This window comes from Anas platyrhynchos, chromosome 34, assembly GCF_047663525.1.
Source record: "Anas platyrhynchos isolate ZD024472 breed Pekin duck chromosome 34, IASCAAS_PekinDuck_T2T, whole genome shotgun sequence".
NCBI lineage: Eukaryota > Metazoa > Chordata > Aves > Anseriformes > Anatidae > Anas > Anas platyrhynchos.
In genome coordinates this window covers 2148860-2171639 of record NC_092622.1, presented here as the reverse complement: position 1 = coordinate 2171639, position 22780 = coordinate 2148860, and the positions used below count along the sequence as shown (strand labels likewise).

The following is a 22780-nucleotide window of genomic DNA, read 5'->3' as shown; positions in this document are numbered from 1 at the left end:
AGCTGCACTCTGCGTCCTGGGGCCGTTTGTCTGTCTGCAGGACCTCAGATCGGTGATCCCCGTCTCCGATGTCACAGCGAGGTCTGGTTTTTCTGGGGTCTGCGCCCCACGGGGCTGCTCCTCCACTTTCCCCTTTCCCAAGGAGAAGGCTTGCGGTTGCAGTCACGAGCAGGTGATGCTCAGCTTTCTCACCACGAGGCCCAATTCGTGATCTCAGCGCTGAAAATCCCCTAAAGGGAGGAGAATTAAAAGTCATCCTCTGGGAGCCGGGGAGAGAGGAGGAGAAGCTGGAAGGAGAAAGGGGAATTTCCCGGCTCCGTGGGACCACGGGCGAGGGCCGTGGGTGCGCCAGGAGGGAGCTGGTGCCTGCAGCCCTCCCCCGCTTCCCCGAACAGACGGCGGGACTCGAAACCGAGCAGCGTCCCCAGGGCCCCAAAGGTGGAATTTTTCTTATTCCCTTTCTCCCCACCCCGACAGCCCTTGTGCAACGCCGGGCCCCGTGCTGACGCCAGAGGCTGGCCGAGAGGCAAAGAGGGAGCACGAGAGGGAAGGAGGAGCAGCAGCCGGCCGGGAAAACGGCACCCGGCGGCCTCTGGGCTTTGGGGGGCTGCCTGGGGGGGGCATCTGCTCCCCGGGGGTTCAAAGTGCCCGCTGGAAGCAGCCGGTGTCACCGTAATTAGGGCAGGCTGAGCAGCTGGGGAGCCCTCTCCGAAATCTGTGCGAGCATCGCTTCGGTGAGCCGTGGGGGGCAGCCGGGGGCCCTGCAGCCGCTGGGGCTGCTCCGCTTGGCTCCGAGACCCGTGATTTAAAGCCCTGCTGCTTGCTTATTGCTTTGTTTCCTGCTCCAAGCTTTCCTCCCCTCCAGTTCTACGTGCCAGAGACGTGTGCTGCCCGGCCAACCCCCCCCCCGCTGCAGTTTGTGCTCCCATCACCGAGTTTTGGCCGTGTCACCCCTCATCCTGTCCTGTCCCCGCTGGCTGATAACACCACAGGGTGTTATCTCAAAGCACCCCGTGTCCCGCTGATGAAGGTGCTCAGGGCTCAGCGGTGGGAGCTGGGATTTGGGGGATATCCAGGGCACCGAATTGGGGGAGGCAGCGGGGATGAATTCGGCTTTGCTCCTGCAGCTGCGACGGTGAACTCAGAGCGATCCTGGGCACCCGTGGCAGCTGAGCAGGGTCTCAGCACCTGATGTTTGCCAAATTTCAGTTTTGGCTGCTGTTCAGCTGCCCCTTTCCTCACCCGAGGGGCCGAGTCCCTTCTTTTGGCATCCCCCGGCGCTCGGTAAGCCCAGCACAACCCCTGGGGTCGGCTGTGGCTTCCCCTGCTGTCCTTGTGGTGTCTGCAGAGAGCTCCCGCGTCTGTCCAGCGGCGATGGGCAGATTTTATCTCAGCCTCCGCCTGGGCTTGGGGTCAGGGCAGCCCACAAGCGCTCTGCCCGTGCCAGGAGCCCGGGGCTGGATGCTTTCAGCTCAGCTTTGGGGAAAGGAGCGGAGCTGGGGCGATTTTGAGGGGAAGGAGCAGGCAGGCAGGGGCACGCGGGGCCACATCCATCCTCCTGAGCACACAGATGAGATGCTAATCCTTTTTTCCCAGGAACCACACTGACATCCTCACCCGTGCGCTAACCAGAGCAAGCTGTGCTCGGGGTTTGCTGCTCCCCGACGGCACCTGGAACGATTTCCCCAGCCGTGCCGGGCCGTTTCCCAATCCCCTGGTGCTGGGCTCTGTCGCAGCTTGCTCCAGCGCCGCCCTCGCTCGCCAGGCAGGCTGGAAGGGACTCGCAGCCCCTCTTTATCTGATTTTTCAACTCGCCTGCAGGGCTTCCTTTGGGTTTTAGTCTCCTGTGGGCTCCGGCAGGTCCTATCAGAGCATTAAACACCCAAACGGGGACCTGCTGCCAGCTTTGGCCACGGCCCCTCTCCGTCGGCATTGCTGGTGGATTTGCAGTGGGTTCAGAGCCCCCAGCGTGGTCGGCCAAGCCAAAACCCTGGGACAGGCAGGAATCGGTGCAGACCCTGTACAGGGAAATCCGTCTGCTTTAGGGGACAGGACCAGGGGGCACGAACCTTGCCGGTGTTTGTTCCCCTGTGGAGGCGATGCTCTGGGAGATGCTCTTGCTTTTCAGAAGCTCCCACCAGAGCGAGAATTGCTGCTGCCTCGGCGTTTCTCCTGGCAGGCACTAGGAACAAATCCGTTCTGCCAGCCCTTTAAAAGCAAAGGGTTCCTACACCAAGCCTTTAAATAGGGCTGATTGCAGCAGGGTCACACCGAAGCCCCAGTTAACCTGTAATTGCTCCCGAAGGAGGCGGTGTGAGCTCCTGCTCTGATGGGCCAGGCAGCTGGGTTTCACTTCCCCATCCTCATCCTCCCCTCCCAATTCCTCCTCCTCCGTTTTGGGTGCTGGGGTGAGCGTGGGAGACCCGGACAGGACCCAATCTCAGCCCCACGAGGTGCTGTCCCCTGCCCTCCCCTTCCTCTGCCAAGGATTTTCCCTCGTTGCACGCAGCACTTGGATGGATCCGATTTTTCCCCAATTCCAGCAGGGACGGGAGGTGGCGAGCTCCCAGTTTGGCTCCCTGCAGCCCTGACCGCACCGCGCCGGTCACGGGAGCGACCTCTTGGCCCGAGCCTCCCAGATCTTTAAATCCCCTCGGAGGTTGGGCGAGTTCGAAAATGTATTGGAAAAACGCTGTCGGCTAAACGCGGCCGAAGGAAGGGGCCGGGAACTGCAAACGGCTCCTTGCAGCCTCCAGCCCCGGCCCCTCCTTGAGAATTCCACCCCAGCTCGCCCCACGCCACGTCTCCGCAGAGGGCAGAAAGCCTCCCGTCATCAGATAAGGTGCTTGTTTTTTTTTTGCTAATGACCGGTTGTAGGGTTAATAGCGCCTCCACCAAGGGGCACTGCTATTTTTAGGACCCGCGGGTTGGGAGCACAAAGTCCCCGGTGGGACTCGGGGTGAGGACGAGTGGTTGCGACCCCCATGGATGATTGTGGCTCTCTGGTGTCTCCCTGACCCTCTGGGGGGCATTCAGGTCTTTAAGCTCCTTGGAAAGGTCACTTTGGAGCCCAAATTTCCCGCGGGGGTGCTCCCATCCCTAAATAAACCGGAGAAGCTTGGTGTAGCGCCTTCGGTTCCCTGTGCTGCTGATGAACTCTGCCCCCCCATAATATAAGCAATATTCAGGTGTATTTATACATCCCTTTAGCCTAAAAATACTCGAGGTATTGCAGAAGTGCTGCCGGACACCCAGACTGCCTGCTGCAACGTGGTGGCCCGGGGGACGCCGTGCGGTGCCGCCGCATCGGGCTCCCTCTGTTGTCAGCAGCCCAAAGCGGCGCCGGAGCCGGCTGAACCCTCTGGCCCGCCTCTTGAAATCTCAAGATTTCTTCCAGCTGAGAGCCCAGAGCAAACAGGAGGGTTGCACTCGAGCAAACACGACCTCGCTGCCCCCCGGTCCTCGCCTAAAAGCACCCGAGCGGGCTGGAAACGGCGCCGCTCTCGTAGCAGGGAGCCGTGACCCGGCAGGCGAGGGCACGGAGCGGGACGGGGTGGCGTGGGTTCAGCGGGGGGATCGGCGACGTGGCAGGGATGCTGCTACCCGCAGGGGTCCTGGGCTGCTTCCTTCTCATTTTCCCAGCCCCTGTTTGTAACTCTCCCCTTTCCTCCCGGCCCTGCAGTCATCCTGACAGACGAGGAGGTCCAGAGGAAGCGCGAGATGATCCTGAAGCGCAAGGAGGAGGAGGCGCTGAAGGAGAGCCTGAAGCCCAAGCTCTCGGAGGAGCAGCAGAAAGTCATCGACATCCTCCTGGAGGCCCACCACAAGACCTACGACCCCACCTACTCCGACTTCACCAAGTTTCGGGTAGGTGAGGGGAGCACCAGCCCCAATTCCCGTGCACGGCACCAGCAACCCCAAATGGTTCCAGCAACCCCAAATGGTTCCCGTAACCCCAAATGGTTCCAGCAACCCCAAATGGTTCCAGCAACCCCAAGCGGTTCCAGTAAACCCAAGCGGTTCCAGCAACCCCAAATGGTTCCAGCAACCCCAAGCGGTTCCAGTAAACCCAAGCGGTTCCAGCAACCCCAAATGGTTCCAGTAACCCCAAATGGTTCCAGTAACCCCAAGTGGTTCCCACCAACTGCACCTGACCGGTTTCATCCCATGATCTCTCCTTGGCCATTAAAAATCCCAGTGCAAAATTCCCGATGCTGCAGGCGAGCCCCGTTCCTCACGTCCCTCTCTCTCTCCTGCAGCCCCCCGTGAGAAGCAGGTCCAGCAGCAGGGTGGCGGCGCGGTCATCCTCCATGCTCACCCAGGACTTCTCCTCCGAGGACTCCACCGACGCCTTCGGCTCCGACGCCTTCAGCACGTTCCCCGGTACCGCTCTCACCTCCCCGTGGGGGCTCGGGGTGCGCGTGTGCTACGGGGGGTGGAAGGGGAATGGATATTTTGACATCTGGCCAAGGGTAAAACGCTTCTTGTACTTCTCCTGGGAAATGTATTTAATTCAAAGAGCCTCCCGGGGGTGTTAATCACAGCACGAAAAAGGCGTTGAAGGTCCCCCTGCAGCCGTCCCACGGCTGCCGTGCGCCCACGCTGCCCCCCCAGCCCCATTCCTCACGCCCAGCACAGGGAGCCCCCGGCAGGACGGACACCGCTCCCTGTCCCCATGTCCCCGTGACACCTCTGTCCTCTGAATTCCCCCCCCCCAGAGTCCGTGGAGCCCCCGATGTTCTCCAACCTGGTCCTGTCGGAAGAGAACGACGAGAGCTCCTCCATGAACATCGAGTTCTCCCACCTCTCCATGCTGCCCCACTTGGCCGACCTGGTCAGCTACAGCATCCAGAAGGTGATCGGCTTTGCCAAAATGATCCCGGGATTCAGGTGAGGATTTGGTTCCCAGATGCGGTGTCTGTGCTGGTTTTCTGCCCTCAGGGACTCCATCCCACTCGTTTTTCCTCTGTCGCACCTCCAGGGCTCTGTCCCCTTCCCAGCTCTGTTCCTATCTTCGTGTTTTCTCTTTTTCCTCCTTCCTGGGGTTGATCCTTTTCTATTCCCAGCCAGATTCACCCCAGCCATGTGAGGAAAATATTTGAGCTCCCAAGAAGGATGCTCAAGGCTGTGTGAGCGGTGCCCCTCCTGGTTTGGGGGTCACCTCCGATCCCCTTTAACTCCAGCCCAGTGAGAGCCAGGCTGGTGCCCGGGGCACTGGGTGCAGCCCCTCATTAAATACAGCTGCAGAATCCCCCAGAAATTTGGGGTGAGGGAGAAGCAGGGGGGAGAGACGGGGTTACCGCTGAATCCCCCAGAAATTTGGGGTGAGGGGGGAAGCGATGGGGGTGACCGCCGGGTGGTGGCCAGCTCTCAGCTCGCCCTCTCGCTGCCCTGCAGGGACCTGACGGCGGAGGACCAGATCGCCCTGCTGAAATCCAGCGCCATCGAGGTGATCATGCTGCGCTCCAACCAGTCCTTCACCCTGGAGGACATGTCCTGGACCTGCGGCAGCGCTGACTTCAAGTACAAAGTCAGCGATGTCACCCAAGGTGAGGGCCCCGCCGGGCCTGCTGCTCGCTGCAGGCCCCGAGGCGTCCCCTGGGGGCCAGCGGGGGGGTAGGATTGCAGATATTGTGGATTTTAAATCTCTGACTGAGTTTGGAAGAGATTTAGGGTGACCCAGGGATGCCGGGATCCTTGGGGCAAGGGCAGAGAGCCCAAAGCAGGGTCCCGAGGAAGCCAGGCAGGGCGCTGGGAGCAGGCACGGGGCTGCTGGGGGGGTGCTGGGGGCCGTGGTGGGGTTTGGGATGTCCCCGCAGGACGGGGGGCAGCCGGGGGTGGTAAGGGGGGGACACGGCTGTGGGCTGCTCGTCCCTGTGGCTTGCAAAATGACCTGCTCCCCGATCTGCTGCTAAGGAGAAAAGTGTCATCAGGAAGAAAATAAAATAAAGTAAAGTAAAGTAAAATAAAATAAAGTAAAGTAAAGTAAAGTAAAGTAAAATAAAATAAATAAAATAAAATAAAATAAAATAAAATAAAATAAAATAAAATAAAGCAAAGTAAAATAAAATAAAATAAAATAAAGTGGAATTTATTTACTAAGTAAATAATTTATTTATTTATTTATTTATTTAATAATAAATAATTTATTTACTAAGTAAAATAAAATAAAGTAAAATAAAATAAAATAAAGTAAAATAAAATAAAATAAAATAAAATAAAATAAAATAAAATAAAATAAAATAAAATAAAATAAAATAAAATAAAGTAAAATAAACAGCCATATTTGAAGCTGTCTTAGAAGTCCCCGTCCACCCCCCTGCTCCCTTTGCTGTGCTGCAGGAGGAGCAGCCGAGCCCCCCGCTCATCCCCCAGCCCCGGGGGGGGGCCGGGCTGTGGTCCGGGGGCTGGGTGCTGACGGCTTCTCTGTCCCCAGCCGGCCACAGCATGGACCTGCTGGAGCCGCTGGTGAAATTCCAGGTGGGCCTGAAGAAGCTGAACCTTCACGAGGAGGAGCACGTGCTGCTCATGGCCATCTGCATCCTGTCCCCAGGTAGCCTCCACCTCCCCATCCCACCCAAAAAACCCCCCAAAAACCCCTCACCCCCCATCCCCTCCTCACCTTTTCCACCTCCCCCAGACCGCCCCGGCGTGCAGGACACCTCCCTGGTGGAGGCCATCCAGGATCGCCTGTCGGACACCCTGCAGACCTACATCCGCTGCCGGCACCCCCCTCCCGGCAGCCGCCTGCTCTACGCCAAAATGATCCAAAAATTGGCCGACCTGCGCAGCCTCAACGAGGAGCACTCCAAGCAGTACCGCTGCCTCTCCTTCCAGCCCGAGCACAGCATGCAGCTCACCCCGCTGGTGCTCGAGGTTTTCGGCAACGAGATCTCCTGACTCCCCACCCCGACGCCGCCACCCTGAAGCCCGGGGGGAGTCCCCAAAATAAAGGGAGAAGTCAGCCCGGCCTCCCCCCAGGGGGGTCGGTTTCACACTACTGCAGCTCCTGCTTTAGGCTCGGCCACGGCTGCAGAGCGAGCACGGACCGAAACCTGCACGTTTTGTCCCCAAACCTTCCGCCGGCGGTTTTCCAGCTGACTTTCTCCCTTTATCTGGATGGTTTTGAGGCCAGGCTGCCTCGAATCGGTTCTTTCTGGCCTGAGAACTCAGGATTTGGGGCAGAAAGCGGGGGTTTTGCACATCCGTGGCGCCGGCTCCTGGTCCCCTCCGGGACCCCGGGGACCCCCACGCTCGCCCCCCCCTTCCCAAAGGATGATGCCAACGGGGCGGCGCACCCCAAATCCCTGTGGGGAAACGCCGTGGTCATGCTAAAAGCACTCCTCCGAGGCAAAACGGGGAGAAAAAAGGAGAAAAAAACACATCTGGGAGCAGCCGAGCTGCGTTCCTAACACTACTGCCTGCTGGGGGGAGCGGAGCTGGTGGGGGGGTCTCCTGCAGCCCCCCCCCCCCCCCGAGCCCTCATTGTGGGGCTGGGGTCTGCGAACACCCGTGGGCTAACGAGGCATCGCCTTAACGATGGAGGTGGGGGCTTGGGGGGGGCACACTGAGGTTTCCTGTGCACCCATACCGGGACTTCTGAGGCTGCCGGGGGTGCCCTGTCCCCTGCTGTCCCCCCCCCTCCAGAGGTGGCCTTAGGGGAGGGCAGCTCGGGGACCCCGGAGGCCCCAACCCCCCCCCCCCCCACGGCCGCCCCCCTCCACGGGACACCGGGTCCTGGCCCCGGGGACAGCGGTGACACCGGGGTGGCCGTGCACTTTATGGGGGGGGGGGGACACGGACATGACACCAGGTCGGTCGCTGCAGCCACCGCTGCCACCACCACGTGCTGCTCTGTGCAAATAAATATCGCTTGGGAACGGCGCCCGGGCTGGTTTTTGGGGACTGTCTGTCTGTCTGTCCGTCTGTCCCCGTGTCCTTCCATGTCCCCGTGTCCCCATCACTCCCCTCCCATGTCCCCCATGCTCCGTCCACCCGTGTCCACGTCCCTGTGCCCCACACTCCCCATGTCCCTTCCGTGTCACCCCCATGTCCCCATGTCTGTTCTCCCCGTGTCCCTGTGTCCATGTCCCTGCACCCCATACTCCTTGTGTCCCCATGTCCCAGTGTCCATGTCCCCTGGTGTCCCCCCCATGTCCATTCTCCCCATGTCTGTGCTCCCCATGTCCCCATGTCCCAGTGTCAGTGTCCCCTATGTCCCCCCTGTGTCCCCCATGTCCCTCCGTGTCCCCATGTTTATTCTCCCCATGTCCATGGCCCCCATGCTCATGTCCCCCACCATGTCCCCATGTCTGTGTCCCCTCGTGCCCACCTGTGTCCCCATGCCCCATGTCCCCATGTCTGTGTCCTGTGCCCCCCCCATGTCCCTTGATGTCCCTCCATGTCATACCCATGCCCCCCCCATGTCCCCCAATGTCCTCATGTCCCCCCACGTCCCCCCGTGCCCCCCCATGTCCCTATGTCCTCCCCATATCCCCCTATGTCCCCCTATGTGTCCCCCCATGCCCTCTTGTGCCCCCCAATGTCCCCCCTGTGTCCTCCAATGTCCCCCCAATGTCCTCTGGTGTCCCTCTATGCCCCCCCGTGTCCCCCCATGTCCCCCCCATATCCCCCCATGTCCCCTTGTGTCCCCCCATAGCCCCCCACGTCCCCCCCATGTCCCTATGTCCCCCCATGTCACCCCCATATCCTCCCATGTCCCACTATGTGTCCCCCCATGTCCTCTTGTGACCCCCAATGCCCCCCACATCCCAATGTCCCCCCCATGTCCATATGCCCCCCCATGTCCCCCCATGTCCCCCCAATGTCCCCATGTCCCCCCCATTTGTCCCCCCATGTCCTCTTGTGTCCCCCAATGCCCCCCCACACCCCAATGTCCCCCCCATAGCCCCCATATCCCTCCATGTCCCCCTACGTGTCCCCCAATGTCCCCCCCATGTCCCCTTGTGTCCCCCCATGTCCCCCCCTCCATCCCCCGCCCCCCCCGTGCTCCGCGCACGCGCAGTAGCAGGCACCAGCCCCCCCCCCCCCCCCCTTCCCATTTGACGCATGCGCAGTGCGGCAGGGCGGGGGCACTCGGGGGCGCGGCTCAGCGCATGCGCAGAGCACCAGGGCGTTGCTAAGGGGCGGGGGCGTGCCCGCGAGGGCGAGCCCGGCGCATGCGCGGTTCAAAAGGGCGTGGAGCGGGTGGGCGGGGCTCACGCGGGCGGGGTGAGTGCGCGTGCGCAGTCAGCGAGGCGGTGCCACGCGTGCGCAGTCAGAGCGGCGCCGCGCCGCGCATGCGCAGTGATGCGCCGCGCCGCGCGGGCCCTTCCCGTCATGGCCGCCGCCGGTACCGGGAGCGGGGCCGGGCCCAAGCGGCCTCGGCCCGGCCCCGCGCCGCGCATCGGCACCCACGACGGCACCTTCCACTGCGACGAGGTGCTGGCGTGCTGCCTGCTGCGCCTGCTGCCCCCGTACCGGGTACGGCCCGGACCGGCCCCCCCCTGAGGGAGCCGAGGCCGCCGTTAGGGGCCCGGGCCCTGTGGAGGCCGCGCTGGGGTTTCCCGAGGAGCCCCGCAGGGGTCGTGGGGACACCCGGGGGCCGCCCTCGGGGTCTGTGGGGCCGCCCTGGGGGCTCCCAGCCCCCCCCCCTTGGTGTCCTGGGGGCCTCCCTGGGGTCCCCTCGGGGTCCTCGGGACCTCCTGGGGGTCTCCCCGGGGGTCTCCACCCCCCCCCTTCGTGTCCTCGGGGCCACCCCGGGGCTCTCGGTGTCCCCCCAGTGCCTTTGATCCCACTGGGAGGCCGCCCTGGGGTCCCCCGCCCCCTCTCGGTGTCCTTGGGGCCACCCCGGGGCCACCCCGGGGCTCCCGGTGTCCCCTCAGTGCCTTTGGTCCCACTGCGAGGCCGCCCTGGGGTCCCCCGCCCCTTCTCAGTGTCCTTGGGACCACCCTGGGGTCCCCTGTCCCCTCCTCCGTGTCTTTGGGACCACCCTGGGGTCCCTCAGCCCCCCCCTTGGTGTCCTGGGGGCTTCCTTGGGGTCCCCTGCTGCCCCTTGGTGTCCTTGGTTCTACCTGGGGGAAAGCCTTGGGGTCCCTTGACCCCACTCGGTTTCCTTGGGACCACCCTAGGGTCCCCCATCCCACCTCAGTGGCCACGGTCCCACAGGGGGCCACCCTGGGGGTCCCCAGTGTTCCCTTGGGGTCTCTGGGCTCACCAGGGGCTACGTTCAGGGTCTCTGATCTCCCCTGGCAGCCCCCTTGGGGTCCCCATTCCCCATTCAGTGTCCTTGGTCCCACCTGGGGACCACCCTGGGGTCCCCCCTCCACATCCTTGGTCCCACCCTGGGGTCCCCCCTCCTCCCCTAGGGTCCCCAGATCCACCCGGGGGCTGCAGTCGGGGTCTCCAATCTCACCTGGCGGCCACCCTGAGGTCCGCACCCCCCAAAATCCCCCTCTAAGCCCCCCCCAACCTCACCCCGTGCCCCCACAGGACGCGGAGGTGGTGCGCACCCGCGACCCCGAGCGCCTGGCCGAGTGTGACGTGGTGGTGGACGTGGGGGGCGAATACGACCCCGAGCGGCACCGCTACGACCACCACCAGAGGTGAGACCCCCCACACACAACCCCAGGCTCCCCGCTTAGGGGCTGGGGGGGGGCTCTTTGGGGCTGACCCTATTTCCCTGGCAGGTCTTTTGCCCTGTCCATGCACAGCCTCCAGCCCAGCAAGCCCTGGACCACGAAGCTGAGCAGCGCCGGGCTGATTTACCACCATTTCGGCACCCAAATCCTCGCCAACCTCCTGGGGCAGCCAGAGGACGGCCCCGTGGTGACGGCGCTCTACGATAAAGTACGGGGTGGGGGGGCTCCCCCCATCATCTTTTTATGGGGTGACCCCATAAACATTGGGGTCGCTTCCTCCCAGCGCCCGCTGCTCGCTCCAGGCGGGGCTGAACCTCCCCCCCCTGTGCCCCCTTCCCATTTTTTTTATTTTTATTTTTATTTTTTGGCCCCAGCTCTACGAGAACTTCGTGGAGGAGATCGACGCCGTGGACAACGGGGTGGCGCAGACGGACGGGGAGCCCCGCTACGCCCTCACCACCCACCTCAGCGCCCGCGTGGGCCGCCTCAACCCCCGCTGGAACGACCCCGAGCAGGACACCGAGGTGGGGACTGGAGGGGGGGACACACGAGGGGGTGGGGTGGGGGCCACGGGGAGGAATTCCTCGGGGCTGACCCCCCCCTCTCTGCGTCCCCAGGAGGGGTTCAAGCGGGCGTTGGAGCTGGTGGGGGGCGAATTCCTGGACAGGTTGGATTATTACCACCGGGCCTGGCTGCCCGCGCGGACGCTCGTGGAGGAGGCCATCCGGCGGCGCTTTGAGGTGCTCCCGGGGATGGTTTTTGGGGGGTTTGGGGGTTTAGGGGGGGGACAGAACAGTGGGGCTGAACCCTGGGGTTGTGAGGGGCCACCTGCTCTCGCTGTGAGCCTCCCCGCGCAGCCCCGTAGCCCTGGGGCATGGCCCTGCAGCCCCTGCACCCCAAATCCCTGTGCCCCCTATCCCTGCACCCCATATCCCTGCGCCCCACATCCTTGCACCCCCTGCACCCCAAATCCCTGCACCTCGTCTCCCTGTGCCCCATATCCTTGTACCCCATATCCCTGTGTCCCCTGTGCCCCATATACCTTTGCCCTCTGCACCTCAAGTCCCTGCACCCCATATCCCTGTGTCCCGTACCCCAAATCCCTGTACCCCTGCACCCCACATTCCTGCACCCCAAATCCCTGTACCTTGTGTCCCTGCACCCCGTGTCCCTGCACCCCATATCCCTGTGCCCCCTATCCCTGTGCCCCCTGCACCCCATTTCCACCCACATCACCCCCTGCACCCCAAAACGTGCTCTCACCCACCCCATACACCCTCATATCCCCAACCACACCCCTTCCCGTGCCCCCCACCTCCCCCCTCTATGCTTTTACCCCCCCACAACAGCACCGGGACCCATCGGGGGGCAGGGGGGGGGCTCTTCCCTCTAGCTTTTAGGGAGAGAATCCGAACCCGCAGCAGCACCGGGGCTGCGTGGGCACCCCCCCAGCTTCCAGGGCCCCGTCACACCGTGTCCCCCCCACAGGTGGACGCCAGCGGGGCGGTGCTGGAGCTCCCGCAGGGGGGCTGCCCGTGGAAGGAGCACCTTTTTAGCCTGGAAAAGGAGCTGGAGCTGCCCACCCCCCTACAACTGGTGCTGTTCCCCGACCGCAGCGGGCAGTGGCGGGTGCAGAGCGTCCCGGTGGGGCCAAACACCTTCCAGAGCCGGTGAGCCCCGCACCCTAAACACCCCCCACCAAGCTGGGGTGGGATTTCACCTTCTTATTCCCCTTTTTTTATTGTTTTGTTTTTTTTTTTTTTGCAGCCTTCCCCTCCCGGAGCAGTGGCGGGGGGTCCGTGAGGAGGAGCTGTCGCAGCTCGCCGCCATCCCCGGCTGCGTTTTCGTGCACGCCAGCGGCTTCATCGGCGGCAACCGCACGCGGGATGGGGCCCTGCAGATGGCCCGCAGGACGCTGGAGCTGAGGCACGAGGCGGGAGAGCAAAGCAAATGAGGTCCCCGGCCGGGGGGCACCCCCAAAAATCCCCCCCGGGACAGAGCGGTCGCAGCTGGACACTGAGGCAGTGGCACTGGGGTTTTACTGGTCCCAGTTGCGGCGTGGGACTGGTGCCAGCGCAGAAAACTGACTGAGAGGGGTTTAGGAGCCGGTGCTGGGAAGCTTGCCCCCGTTCCTGCGATGTACCTGCAGCTTCCCAGCCCTGACACCAGTAAAAACCAGTGAGGTCCCAGCACGGTTCCCACCCTGGCAGCTGGGGGTCGTTCGTGGGCACCCCAGGGAGCAGGGGGGGTGCAGCGGGGCCGGGAATCGGGGCAGAGAAGTGGGTGAAGGCATCAAACCCCCCCCTCGTGTCCCCCCTGTCCCATCTGGAGCTGGGAGAGGAGCCCGGGCGTCAGCAGCCAGCTGTCCTGGGGGAGGACACGGAGCCCCCCCCTCGCTCCCAGCACGGCTCGGGGACGATGCGGGCGGCCTGGCTGCTCCTGCTGGCCCTGGGGCTGCCCTGCTGCCCCCGCTGCCCCATGGGGGGGCCCCGGGGGTTGCCCCCCTCCAACGGCCACAACGAGACGGCCACGGGGAGCCGGCGGCCGCGGGCCCCGGACGCGGGGGTGTTGGTGGCCGTGGGGGGGTGGCTCGGTGCCCTCCTCGCCTGCGTGGGCCGCTACGTGCGCAGGAGCCGCGCCGAGACCCGGCTGCACCTCCAGTACCTGCGGGCGCTGCCCTGCCAGCGGCCAAACCCCGAGGAAGAGGAGGATGAAGAGGAAGAAGAGCTCAGCACCATCCTCTGACGCACCATGAGCAGGAGGAGGCGGCTGAAAATTGGGGAGCCCCCCCCCAGGGGTGAAGCACCCCTCCCCCGGAGCTGTCCCAGCAGCCGGAGCGGGTTCGTACCCCATTTTTTTACCCCTGGCTGGGAGCTGGCTGCTGCCCTCCTGCCCCCAGGTGGAGGGGATTTTTTTTGGGGGGGAGGGTCCTTGCCCCATTTTGGGGGTCCTGGGGGGGTGTTGTAGAGCTGGGGGGGGAGCCAAAGCCCTCCCCATCATGTCTCCCCCCACCATAGGGTGATTACAGTGTAATCCCAGGGATTAACTATGTGTAATCCCAGGCTTTAACCCCGCTGCTAATCCCTGCTCGGGGCCCATCTGCTTCCCAAAAAAAGCCTCAGCGCTGGCCGGGCTCACGTGGGCCAGCACGAGCCCCCAGGCCGGGGCTCCAGCACCATCCAACCCCCCCTCACAGCCCCCAGGAGCCAAAATTTGGGGTTTCACACCCTCGAGGTGGTTCCTACACCCTCCAGCTGAAGCCCAAAAGCTGCGTTTTTGGCCCAGGATGCCCCAGCCCTCACAGCAGCCCTTATTTGACCCCAAAGCAGAGCCCAGACCCCCCCCAGAAGCCTTGCCCTCCCCCATACAGCACCGAGAGCACCCAAACCCTGCAGCAGGTGCCTCCAACCTGCTTTAATTATTAATTAAGGCAGTGGCTGGCCTGGTTCAGCCTCACCCCTGGCACCACAGAGCACCGCCAGAGCCCCAAAACCAGCCCCAGCCCTGCACAGTTTTGGGAACTCGCTCCCCGCAGCACTTCCAAGGCCAACCCAGGGCTGCTTTTGTGCCAGGAACAAGCGAGGTGCAGAAAAGGCAAAGGGGAGGAAAAATCACCTTTAATCTGAGCAGCACCGACCCCCAGCTGCCCCCCCCAGCACGTGGGGGCAGGAACCCGCAGCAGATGCCACCAAAAATCCCTCGGATGCCACCAGAAGCCCCTCGAGCCCCGTTGTTGTGTCCCAGGAGGAAGAGGAGCAGCCAAGCCCGGGGAGGTGACAGAGGGAGCGCCCCAGCCCCGTTTTTTGGGGAAGGGGAGCCCCTGGGGGGGCTCAGAGCTCCGAGAAGAGGGGCTGCTCCCGCACGCTGCCGCTGGGCATGGCCACCACGGGGCTGCGGCCGGGGCTGGCGCAGGGCACGTGGGCGCTGACGAAGAAGAAGGGGACGTGGCTGATCTTCCCCGTGGACCAGCACTGCAGGAGACACGAGCAGAGGTCAGCACCCCCCTCCCAAACCCCCCCGGGAGGAGCAGGATGAGTCCCAGAGCTCCCCAAAAACCCAGACGAAGGCGCTTTCCTCGCCCTCTGCCCACCCAGGGACACTTTGGGGACGCTTTGGGGATGTTTTTAACCCCGTGCTGCAGCCCCTGCGTTATTCACAGAGGTGCAGGAGGTGCTGGCAACGCGGACCCCCACTCACCACGGTCAGGAGGGCGCCCTGCTGGAAGCAGGGGTGGAAGGCGATGAGCTGGGGCTGCGCGTCCTGCTCCCCCCGCAGGAATCCGCTGCCAGGGGAGGGAAAGCCACGGTCAGCACCCCCACAGGGCCCCAAATAAAGGGTTTGGGGGGTCATATGGCCAAAATGGGGGCAATATGACCGATTCTGGGGGAAAACAACGCTGCCTGGAGGAGCAGTGAAGGACGGCAGTGCCTTCTCCCTCCTCCCCACCACGTCCCACGGGTGGGCAGCCCCAAGGCAGCCCCCAGCGCGCTACGCACCAGGGCAGGAGCTCGAACACGGGGCTGTTGCGGGTACGAAACACGGCCACCACCGTCTGGCTGCCGGGGGAGTCGGGATTCCCTGCGGGAGGAGAGAGAAGCGGCTGTGAGGCTGCCCCCGGGGGTCCCAGGGGCACGGTGGGGGCAGCAAAACCGGGCTGGGGGCAGCAAAATTGGCCCTCAGGCAGGTAAAGCTGGGGGAGAAGGGGTTGGGCAGCAGCTGAGGCAGCTCCTTTAGGAACACCCCAACCTTCAGGGCATGATGTGAGTGTCCCATGCCCCGACCCCAGTGATTATTTTCTATTTTTCTACCCCTACGGGCGCAGAGGACGGTGAGGAGCCAGCTGCAGGAGTCCTGGGACCCTCCAAGGTTTTCCCCTTGTATTTTTTTCCCCCACCCAGCTTGAAGCCGGGCAAAATAAAAGCGGCTGAGCTCAGCCCCCGTGGTTCTGATGCGGGGAGGGAGGCCGAGGCGAGCGGCAGCGTCCCCAGCGCCGTGTTTTCGGTGCTCCCTCAAAGGGCTGCTTTGTGTCGGGGCGCTGCTCATCCCGGCTGCAGCCAGGAGGCCCTGAATGGCTCGATTATCCCCGGGGCTGCTCCTCTGGCACAGCCAAGAGGCTCGAGGAGCAGTGCGGGCACCGCGGGAACACCGAGAGCTCGGGCAGGGCTGGCACAGGGCACGGAGCTCCCTCGCCAAGGGACTCAGGGGAGCAAAGTCCCGGTGGGGAAGGAAGGGGAGGGGGCGGGCGCTGCCTTGCTGGCCCCTCACCCCTCTGGGGTTCGCTCCCAGCCCGCTGCAGTGAGGATTTTGGGGTGAAATCAGCGAGGAACAGCCCACGTGGGGGCAGCGCCTCGTGCTTACCTCTGATGATCACCGCCAGCCGCTCGCCGGTGGGGTCCCACACCATGGAGTGCACCTCTCCCCCGATCCTGGAACCCGCAGGAGCACGGTGAGCCCCCCGCCAACGCCCCCCAAACTGGGGGCTGCTGGAAAAAGGGGCACAAGCCCCCTCCGCCCCCAACCCCAAGCATTACAGGCAGGGGCAGACCCACCTCTCCTCCCCGTAGAGCGTCTCGAAGGTGGTCTCCGACAGGTCTGCCACGATGGAAGCTGTTTTGGAGCCCCCCACTTGTCCCTGCATCTCCCCTGAAAGAGGGAAAAATTGGGAAAAGGGGGAAAAATTGGCACCGAGCTGCGTTTTGAGAGCCCCCAGGAACCTGTGGAAAAAATCCCCACCCTTCCCCGCGTGTCCTGGCTGTGCGCCCAGCAGGTTGGAGCCTCACCAAAATGGTTTTGTGGCCAACCCCAGCCAGGGCCGACAGCAAGGCAGCGCCTCGGGGACCTCGGGGACTCACCCCTGTACTCGGAGAAGGACAAGGAGTAGATGACGGACTCGCCCAGCACCGTGAAGAGCAGCCGGCTGCCGTCGGGACTCCAGCACCCCGTCTGCAGGGCACAGAGGGGACGTCAGCGCCCGCCACCACAGCTGGGGAGCTTCTGGCTCACAGGGGGGATGAAATGCCCGCTGGTGGCACCGTCCTACCTGGCAGCGCCCTTTAATCGTGGGCCACCTCTCGCACGTCCACATCTGAGCCTCCCAGACTCTGGAGGAGAAGCAGGCCGACGTGAGCAGGACAAATTTTGGGTGTCTGCCCCGCTTTTGCCTCCCTGAGAGGAGCCCGAGAGGCCAGACCCAGCTAAGCACCTATTTCCCCCCCTCGGCATGGGTCACAGGGGGAAGGGGGGCAGCTAGGAGACAAACAAAGCCCTTTATTTAGGGGAAATGAGGATGTTAAAGAGGGCTGAGAGAAAACAGCTCCGGGGGGGGGCAGCAGCAGGACCAGGAGCTCACCTGAACACCGCCGAGGGGGTGGCCGCCAGCACCTTGCTGCCATCCGGCGACCAAGCCAAGAAGGTGACCCCGCCGCCCCCAAACCACTGCAGCTGGACGCAGTTCTCCGTGGACACGTCCCACACCTGGAGGGGGGCACAATGGGGCTGGGGGGGTCACTGGACACAGCGCAGCCCCACAGCCACAGGGACGGCTCCTGACATCAGCCAAATGGGACGCTGGAAGGTTTGGGAATGGATCGGGGAGCGAGGTGTGAGGCTTTCAGGGCTGAGTGCCCCGAATTCAGGACCTAAACCTCGCTCTGAGGAAACCCAACTTCAAATTCAGGACCTAAACCACTCTCTGAGGAAATCCCGTCCGTCCCCAGTGGACGCAGAGCCTCCAAGGTGGCCCAGCAGTGGGCTGACAGCTCCAGCCCCCCACCAAATGAAGCCCCCCCGACCAAACGAAGCCCCCCAACCAAACGAAGCTTCTCCTCCCCAAAAAAAAGAAGCCCCCCCAGCTCACCAGCATGGCCGTGTCCACCGGCGAGGCCGAGAGCAGCAGCTCCCCGCTGGGAGCCCAGGCCAGGCTGGTGACGGGGCTGTGCCCGGGGTAGGAGAGCACCTGGGCGCAGCCGGACGAGGGCCTGGAGGGAAGGAGAGGAAAATAAAACCAGCTGCTGGCACCTGACCCCAAAACCTGGCATCCCGGCGCCGTGTTCTCCCCGGGTTTAACCCCGAGCCAACCAAAAAGGGGTCGGCAGCAGCCCCCCGGGGGGGGCCAGCACCTGGTGGAGAGGGAGGTGGGGTCCAGGTGCCAGACCAGGACGCAGCTCTGGCAGGCGACGGCGAGGATGGAGGCGCACAGCGGCTTCCAGGCCACGGCGGCCACGTTCCTCTGCAGGCGGTGCTTCAGCGAGGGGATGGTGGCGCTGAGGAAGAGGAGGAGAGCGTGATGAAGGGCAAAAAGAGGGAGTGGAGCGCTCACCCCGCCCGGGGGGCAGCTCCCAGGGTCCTCTCTCCAGCTCTGACCGCATCGGGGTGCCTAAAGACCTAGGGTGAGGGTGCCCCGCTGTGACCTGCTTCTTTTTGGGGTGGGATGGGGGGGACAGAGGGGACCCCAGCCAGGTGACACCGGTGTGGTGAGCCAGAGCACACCTCAGGTGGTTCAGCGCCCAGCCCCGTGCTCCCCACAGCCCCGTCCCGGGGTGAGCTCTGGCACTTGCGGGTTTGAAATCCCAGCTGGGGGACAGCGGCTCAGCGGGGAGGCGCTGGGGGGGCCGCAGGACGAGGCGGCGGAGTCGTCTCGTCAGGAGGGCTTTACACGCCTGCCGAGACGCGCCGGGGGAGCGGGGAGACCTGGAGGAGAAAGGAGACTGCAGGGCACCCGGGAGGGAAAAAAAAAAACAGAATTTGAGGCTGGAGATGCTGGGAGGTGCCCTAGGGGGGCTCCTGTGAGCTCTCGGGATGGGTGGCACCGATGGGAGCGGAGCCTGAGCGCACGGGGACGGGGATGGGGACGCTGGAGGAGTCCTGGGAGCGTGCTGGAGGCGTTTTTGGGTGGGTGGCTCCTCACCTGCTGGAGTTGTACACCCGGATGGAGTCATCCAGAAGCGCCACCGCGAACTTGCTGGTGTGGGGGTGCCAGGCGAAGGCGCGCACGGTGCAGCCGGCCCTGCGGGGACAGACGGGGGGCGGTGACACCCCGGGGCCACCAAAGGCAGCTCCCAAAAAGTCCCCACTGAAATACACCCAACCCTTCCCTCCCGCCGCTCGGCGGGGTTGTTTTCTCTGCTAAATTCCCTGCAAAATTTTTTTTCTCCGCTAAATTCGCGCCGCTCGGCACTCACCAGTCAACGGCCTGGGAGAAGGCAGCGATCATGTCTTCGCTGGTCAGCTTCAGGAAGGGGCAGACGGGGAGAAAAATTAGCCCGGAGCTGGCAGCAAATCCCTTCCCTCCCCCCCCAGCTCCACATCGCTCCCCCCGGAGCTGGGGTTTGCTGCCCCAACGCCCCTTTGGCACCCGTTGTTCTCCCTTTATGGGAGGAAACGCGTGGTGTTTTCAGCTGCCCACCAGCACTTTGAACATTTTGCTGTGTTTTCAGCCAAAAACCCGCCCCCCAAAGCAGCCCCTGGAGCAGGGACATGGCACCGCGTTATCCCCGGTTCCCCCCCCCCAAAAAAAACTCACCGAGAGGTGGGGGAAGAGGGAGCCGTGCAGGGAGGAGAGCCAGCGGCACACGGCCAGAGCGGAGCTCGAGCCCGTCTTCAGCCACTGCAGACCTGCGGGGGGCACGGGCACGATGGGACGGCCACCGGGGGAGCGAAGGGGGGGGCCTGGAGAGCCTCCAGAGATGCCCCAACCCCCGCCAGCTGCCCCCACTCACCCTCCTCTTCCTCGGCACTGGCGATCTCCTTGAGCAGCCCGCACAGCCCCGCGTCCCGCCTGCGGGGGAGAGCCGGGTGAGCCCCCCCCAAACACGGCTGTGGGGACCCGTCCCCGTCCCAAACCTGCTCCCGGGTCACCTCCCCGTGCCCGCTGCGAGGCCCTGAGCCCCCCAGGACCCCCCACAGCTGCTCCGAGCTCCCTTTTACACCTCCAAACCCCAATTTAGCGAGCTGGGGGTTCACCCCCTGGCACGGAAAAACCCCAAAGCTGGGCACATCTCCAAGAAAAGAGCCTCCAGGTGACATTTAACGGGGCTGGGGGCAGCCACCGGGTGAAACATCATCATGGGGCCGTACCCCCGGGGCCGTGACCCCCCCCGGTGATGCTGGCACTCACCAGGCGTTGATGCAGCGCTTCCACAGAGCCTCTCGGTGGTGGATGAAGGCCGGCCGGGTGCCGTGCTCCAGCCGGCCCGGTGCTTTCAGGCCGTCCTTGGGCAGGCTGAGGGCGGGCAGCCCCGCCAGCTGCGGGCACAGACCGGGCACCGTGAGCAGGGCACGGGGCATGGGGAACGGGGAAGGGGGGGGCACCGGTAAGCCCAGCCCGGGGGGGTCTCACCTGGCTCTGGAAGGCGAGCGGCAGCGGCTCGCACAGGCGGCCGCACACCAGGACGTTGTTGAGCTCGTACAGGGTGGCCGAGCCCGGGGGTGGCGGAGGGGGGAAGAGCCCCAGGGAGCACATCCTGAGCCGGGCCTGCGGGGAGAGGAGACACCGGTCCCGGTCATGGTCACGGTGCCGGTACCGGTCATGGTCATGGTCCTGGTACTGGGTCCCCGGTGCCGGTCCCAGTCCTGATCCCGGTCATGGTCATGGTCCTGGGTCCCCGGTACCGGGTCCCCAGCCCTGCCCCGGTGCCGGTCCTGTCCCTGTCCCGGCCCCTTCTCCCATCCCGGTCCCGGTTCCCAGCCCTGCCCCTGCCCCATCCTCAGTCTCCGGTCCCCGATCCCGGTCCCAGTCCCCAGTCCTATTCCCGGTCCCACTCCCGCCCCTTTCGCGGTGCCGGTGTCCTGACCCCGGTCCCGGACCCGGTCCTGCCCCTACCCCAGCCCCTGTCCCAGCCCTTTCCCGGTCCCGGCCCCGGTCCCAGGCCCGGTCCCCGGTCCCTTCCCCTTCCCCACTCCTGGTCCCGGTCCCGGTCCCGGTCCCCGGTTCCCGGCCCCATTCCTGGTCCCTTCCACGGTGCCGGTGTCCCGGTCCCGGCCCCGGCCCCGGTCCCGGTCCCGGTCCTACCCCTACCCCGGACCTGGCCCCAGCCCTTTCCCGGTCCCGGTCCCGGTCCCTTCCCCAGTCCCCGGCCCTGCCTTGGTTCCGAGCTCGACCCCCGGGTCCGGGTCCGGGTCCGGGTCCCGGTCCCGGTCCCGTCCCTGTCCCCGTCCCCGGTGCCAGCCCTACCGGTTCCCGTTCCCGTTCCCGTTCCCGTTCCCGCCGCCGGGAGGCCCAAACGGCTCCGCGCGCTCTCCCCGGTGGGGGTGGGGGGGGCCTTAAAGCGGCCGCGGCTCCTGGCTAATTCCCGGAGCACGGCGGGGCCGGCGCCCCCCTCCCACCGGGCTCCTCTCCCGGTTGTTTTCTCCCCTCAGCCGAGTTCTGTGCGGGATGCTCGGGGCACCCCGAGCCGCAACGGGAGATGAGAAATTTTGGGGGGGGTCCACCACGTAGAGCATTGCCCCTTTAAGGGAGGCGGTGCGCCGCCGCGGGGGCGGGAAAGCGGCACGTGGGGGCCGGCGGCGCGCCCCCTGCACGTGGGGGACTGCGCGGGACCCCCAATCCGGGGGTGTCCTGGGGGAACCGGGTCCCATGGGTGCCTGTAGGGGAACAGCCCCGTATTGGGGTCCCCTGGGTGCCCAGGTCCCATGGGTGCCCTTATGGGAACACCCCCCCACTGCAGTCCCAGGGGTGTCCGTATGGGAACACCCCCCCTTATTGGGGTCCCAGGGGTGCCCCTATGGGAATATCCCCTATTGGGGTCCCACAGGTGCCCACGTCCTGTGGGTGCTGTATGGGAATTAGCCCTATTGGGGTCCCAGGAGTGCCCAGGTCCCATGGGTGTCCGTATGGAAACGCTCCCCTATTGGGGTGCCCAGGTCCCGTGGGTGCCCGTATGGGAATTAGCCCTATTGGGGTCCCAGGGGTGCCCATGTCCAGTGGGTTCCCATGAGGGAACATCCCCTATTGGGGTCTCAGAGGTTCCCATATGGGAACACCCCCTATTGGGGTTCCTATATGGGAATATCCCCTACTGGGATCCCAGGGGTGCCCAAGTCCGATCAGTTCCCATATGGGAACACCCCCTATTGAGGTCCCAGGGGTTTCTATATGGGAACACCCCCTACTGGGGTCCCAGGGGTGCCGTGCCCACCCCGCTCCCCCCCCAGCCCAGCCCCTCGGGCTTGGAGCGCTCCCAGCTCCTCTTCGTGGGCTCTCATTTTCCTTCCCTCCCGTTTTCGGCTCGCTTTTATTATATTTATCTCTGTGTTTGCCTTAGCGGCCGCAGAAGTTATTTTAATTTTTTCAGGATATTAAATAAACGCTCTGGCGGAGGGGGCTGCGGCGGGAGGCCCTGCATTCCTCACCCGTTACGGAGCGAGCGGGGTTTGATAGGAGACAACGATTTGGACGGCGCCGATCGCTGGAAGACATCAGAGCCACCGCAGGGCTGGCGTGGCCTCGCGGCTTCCCTTCGCTGGGACGCGGCGGTTGGAGCCGAAACCCCCCCCCCCAAAAAAAAAAAATCCCCCCCCCAACACACCCCGGGGGTTTGGGAAACCTCGCGCCGCCGTGGGGGGCTCTGGGGGGCCGTCAGAGCGGGGCGAGGGTGGGTTTGGGCTCCCCGTGGTTTGGGGAGGCTCCGGTCGGGGTTTGGCTCGGGGACGCGGCCGGATGCGCTCGGCGCCCGTTGGCACCGGCCCACCCACAGCGAGCAGCGTTTTGGGGGGAAAAACCCCTAAAAAAGCCAACTTGTGTCTAGCAGGGGATCAGTGCTGGGGGGTCCTCGTGCAAGCTGGCACCCGCCACCCCAAATTCAAGGCCCGAGGAGGTGGCAGAGCCAGCTTGGGGACAGCGTTGTCACCCACCGTGGCACCGCGTCACCCTGGCTGGGGACGTCCCCGTGCCTCAGTTTCCCCCCAGCACCCCTGGGTCCCTGCCAGGCGCGGTGACTCAGCGCGCGGTGGCACACGTGGCCGGGGGTGGTGGCACCGGGGGCCCCGCCACGCTGGCACGGGGACCCGCCGCCGGCCCCGTGGGCGCTGGGATGGGAGGCGGCCGAGCACGAGGCCGCTTCCGCCTTCCTCTGCCTTTTTCCGTGGCTTTTTTGGGTTTTGTAGAAAAAAATCAAAAATAAAAATACACAAAAAAAGCCCCA

At 64.4% G+C, this 22780-nt stretch overlaps 3 protein-coding genes across 12 annotated transcripts in view; 2 read left to right on the top strand and 1 right to left on the bottom strand.

The window, feature by feature from the left end:
- Nucleotides 1-7884, top strand: part of VDR (vitamin D receptor) — a 35627-nt gene extending 27743 nt beyond the window's left edge. For all 7 annotated transcript variants that reach the window (XM_027445502.3, XM_027445496.3, XM_027445497.3 and 4 more), the window contains 6 exons: nt 3683-3867; nt 4260-4383; nt 4719-4890; nt 5398-5549; nt 6437-6553; nt 6641-7884. In XM_027445502.3, the coding sequence (XP_027301303.1) occupies nt 3683-3867; nt 4260-4383; nt 4719-4890; nt 5398-5549; nt 6437-6553; nt 6641-6900 (1010 nt within the window). In that variant the 3' untranslated portion in view covers nt 6901-7884. The remainder of the gene's footprint in view (nt 1-3682; nt 3868-4259; nt 4384-4718; nt 4891-5397; nt 5550-6436; nt 6554-6640) is intronic.
- A 1410-nt stretch (nt 7885-9294) lies between these two features.
- Nucleotides 9295-12829, top strand: MYG1 (MYG1 exonuclease). 2 transcript variants are annotated; one of them, XM_072031965.1, is made up of 7 exons: nt 9295-9441; nt 10492-10604; nt 10689-10848; nt 11015-11164; nt 11258-11380; nt 12129-12310; nt 12408-12829. In XM_072031965.1, the coding sequence occupies exons 1-7, from the start codon at nt 9310-9312 to the stop codon at nt 12592-12594; spliced, it is 1047 nt and encodes a 348-aa protein (XP_071888066.1). In that variant the 5' UTR covers nt 9295-9309; the 3' UTR covers nt 12595-12829. The 2 variants fall into 2 exon arrangements, with proteins under 2 accessions (XP_071888066.1, XP_027301339.3); XM_027445538.3 differs by having other exon boundaries at nt 9295-9483.
- A 1401-nt stretch (nt 12830-14230) lies between these two features.
- Nucleotides 14231-20968, bottom strand: AAAS (aladin WD repeat nucleoporin). Of its 3 annotated transcripts, none has more exons than XM_027445465.3 (18): nt 20812-20968; nt 19978-20112; nt 19756-19883; nt 19358-19416; nt 19162-19253; nt 18821-18867; nt 18547-18645; nt 18129-18329; nt 17759-17902; nt 17497-17617; nt 16990-17114; nt 16681-16741; nt 16493-16583; nt 16190-16283; nt 15999-16066; nt 15137-15218; nt 14838-14922; nt 14231-14611 (listed from the first exon to the last, which is right to left on the bottom strand). In XM_027445465.3, exons 2-18 carry the CDS (start codon nt 20098-20100, stop codon nt 14471-14473), a joined length of 1761 nt encoding a protein of 586 aa, XP_027301266.1. In that variant the 5' UTR covers nt 20101-20112; nt 20812-20968; the 3' UTR covers nt 14231-14470. The 3 variants fall into 3 exon arrangements, with proteins under 3 accessions (XP_027301266.1, XP_027301267.1, XP_027301268.1); XM_027445466.3 differs by having other exon boundaries at nt 20721-20821; XM_027445467.3 differs by lacking the exon at nt 18129-18329.
- Nucleotides 20969-22780: the final 1812 nt, after the last annotated feature.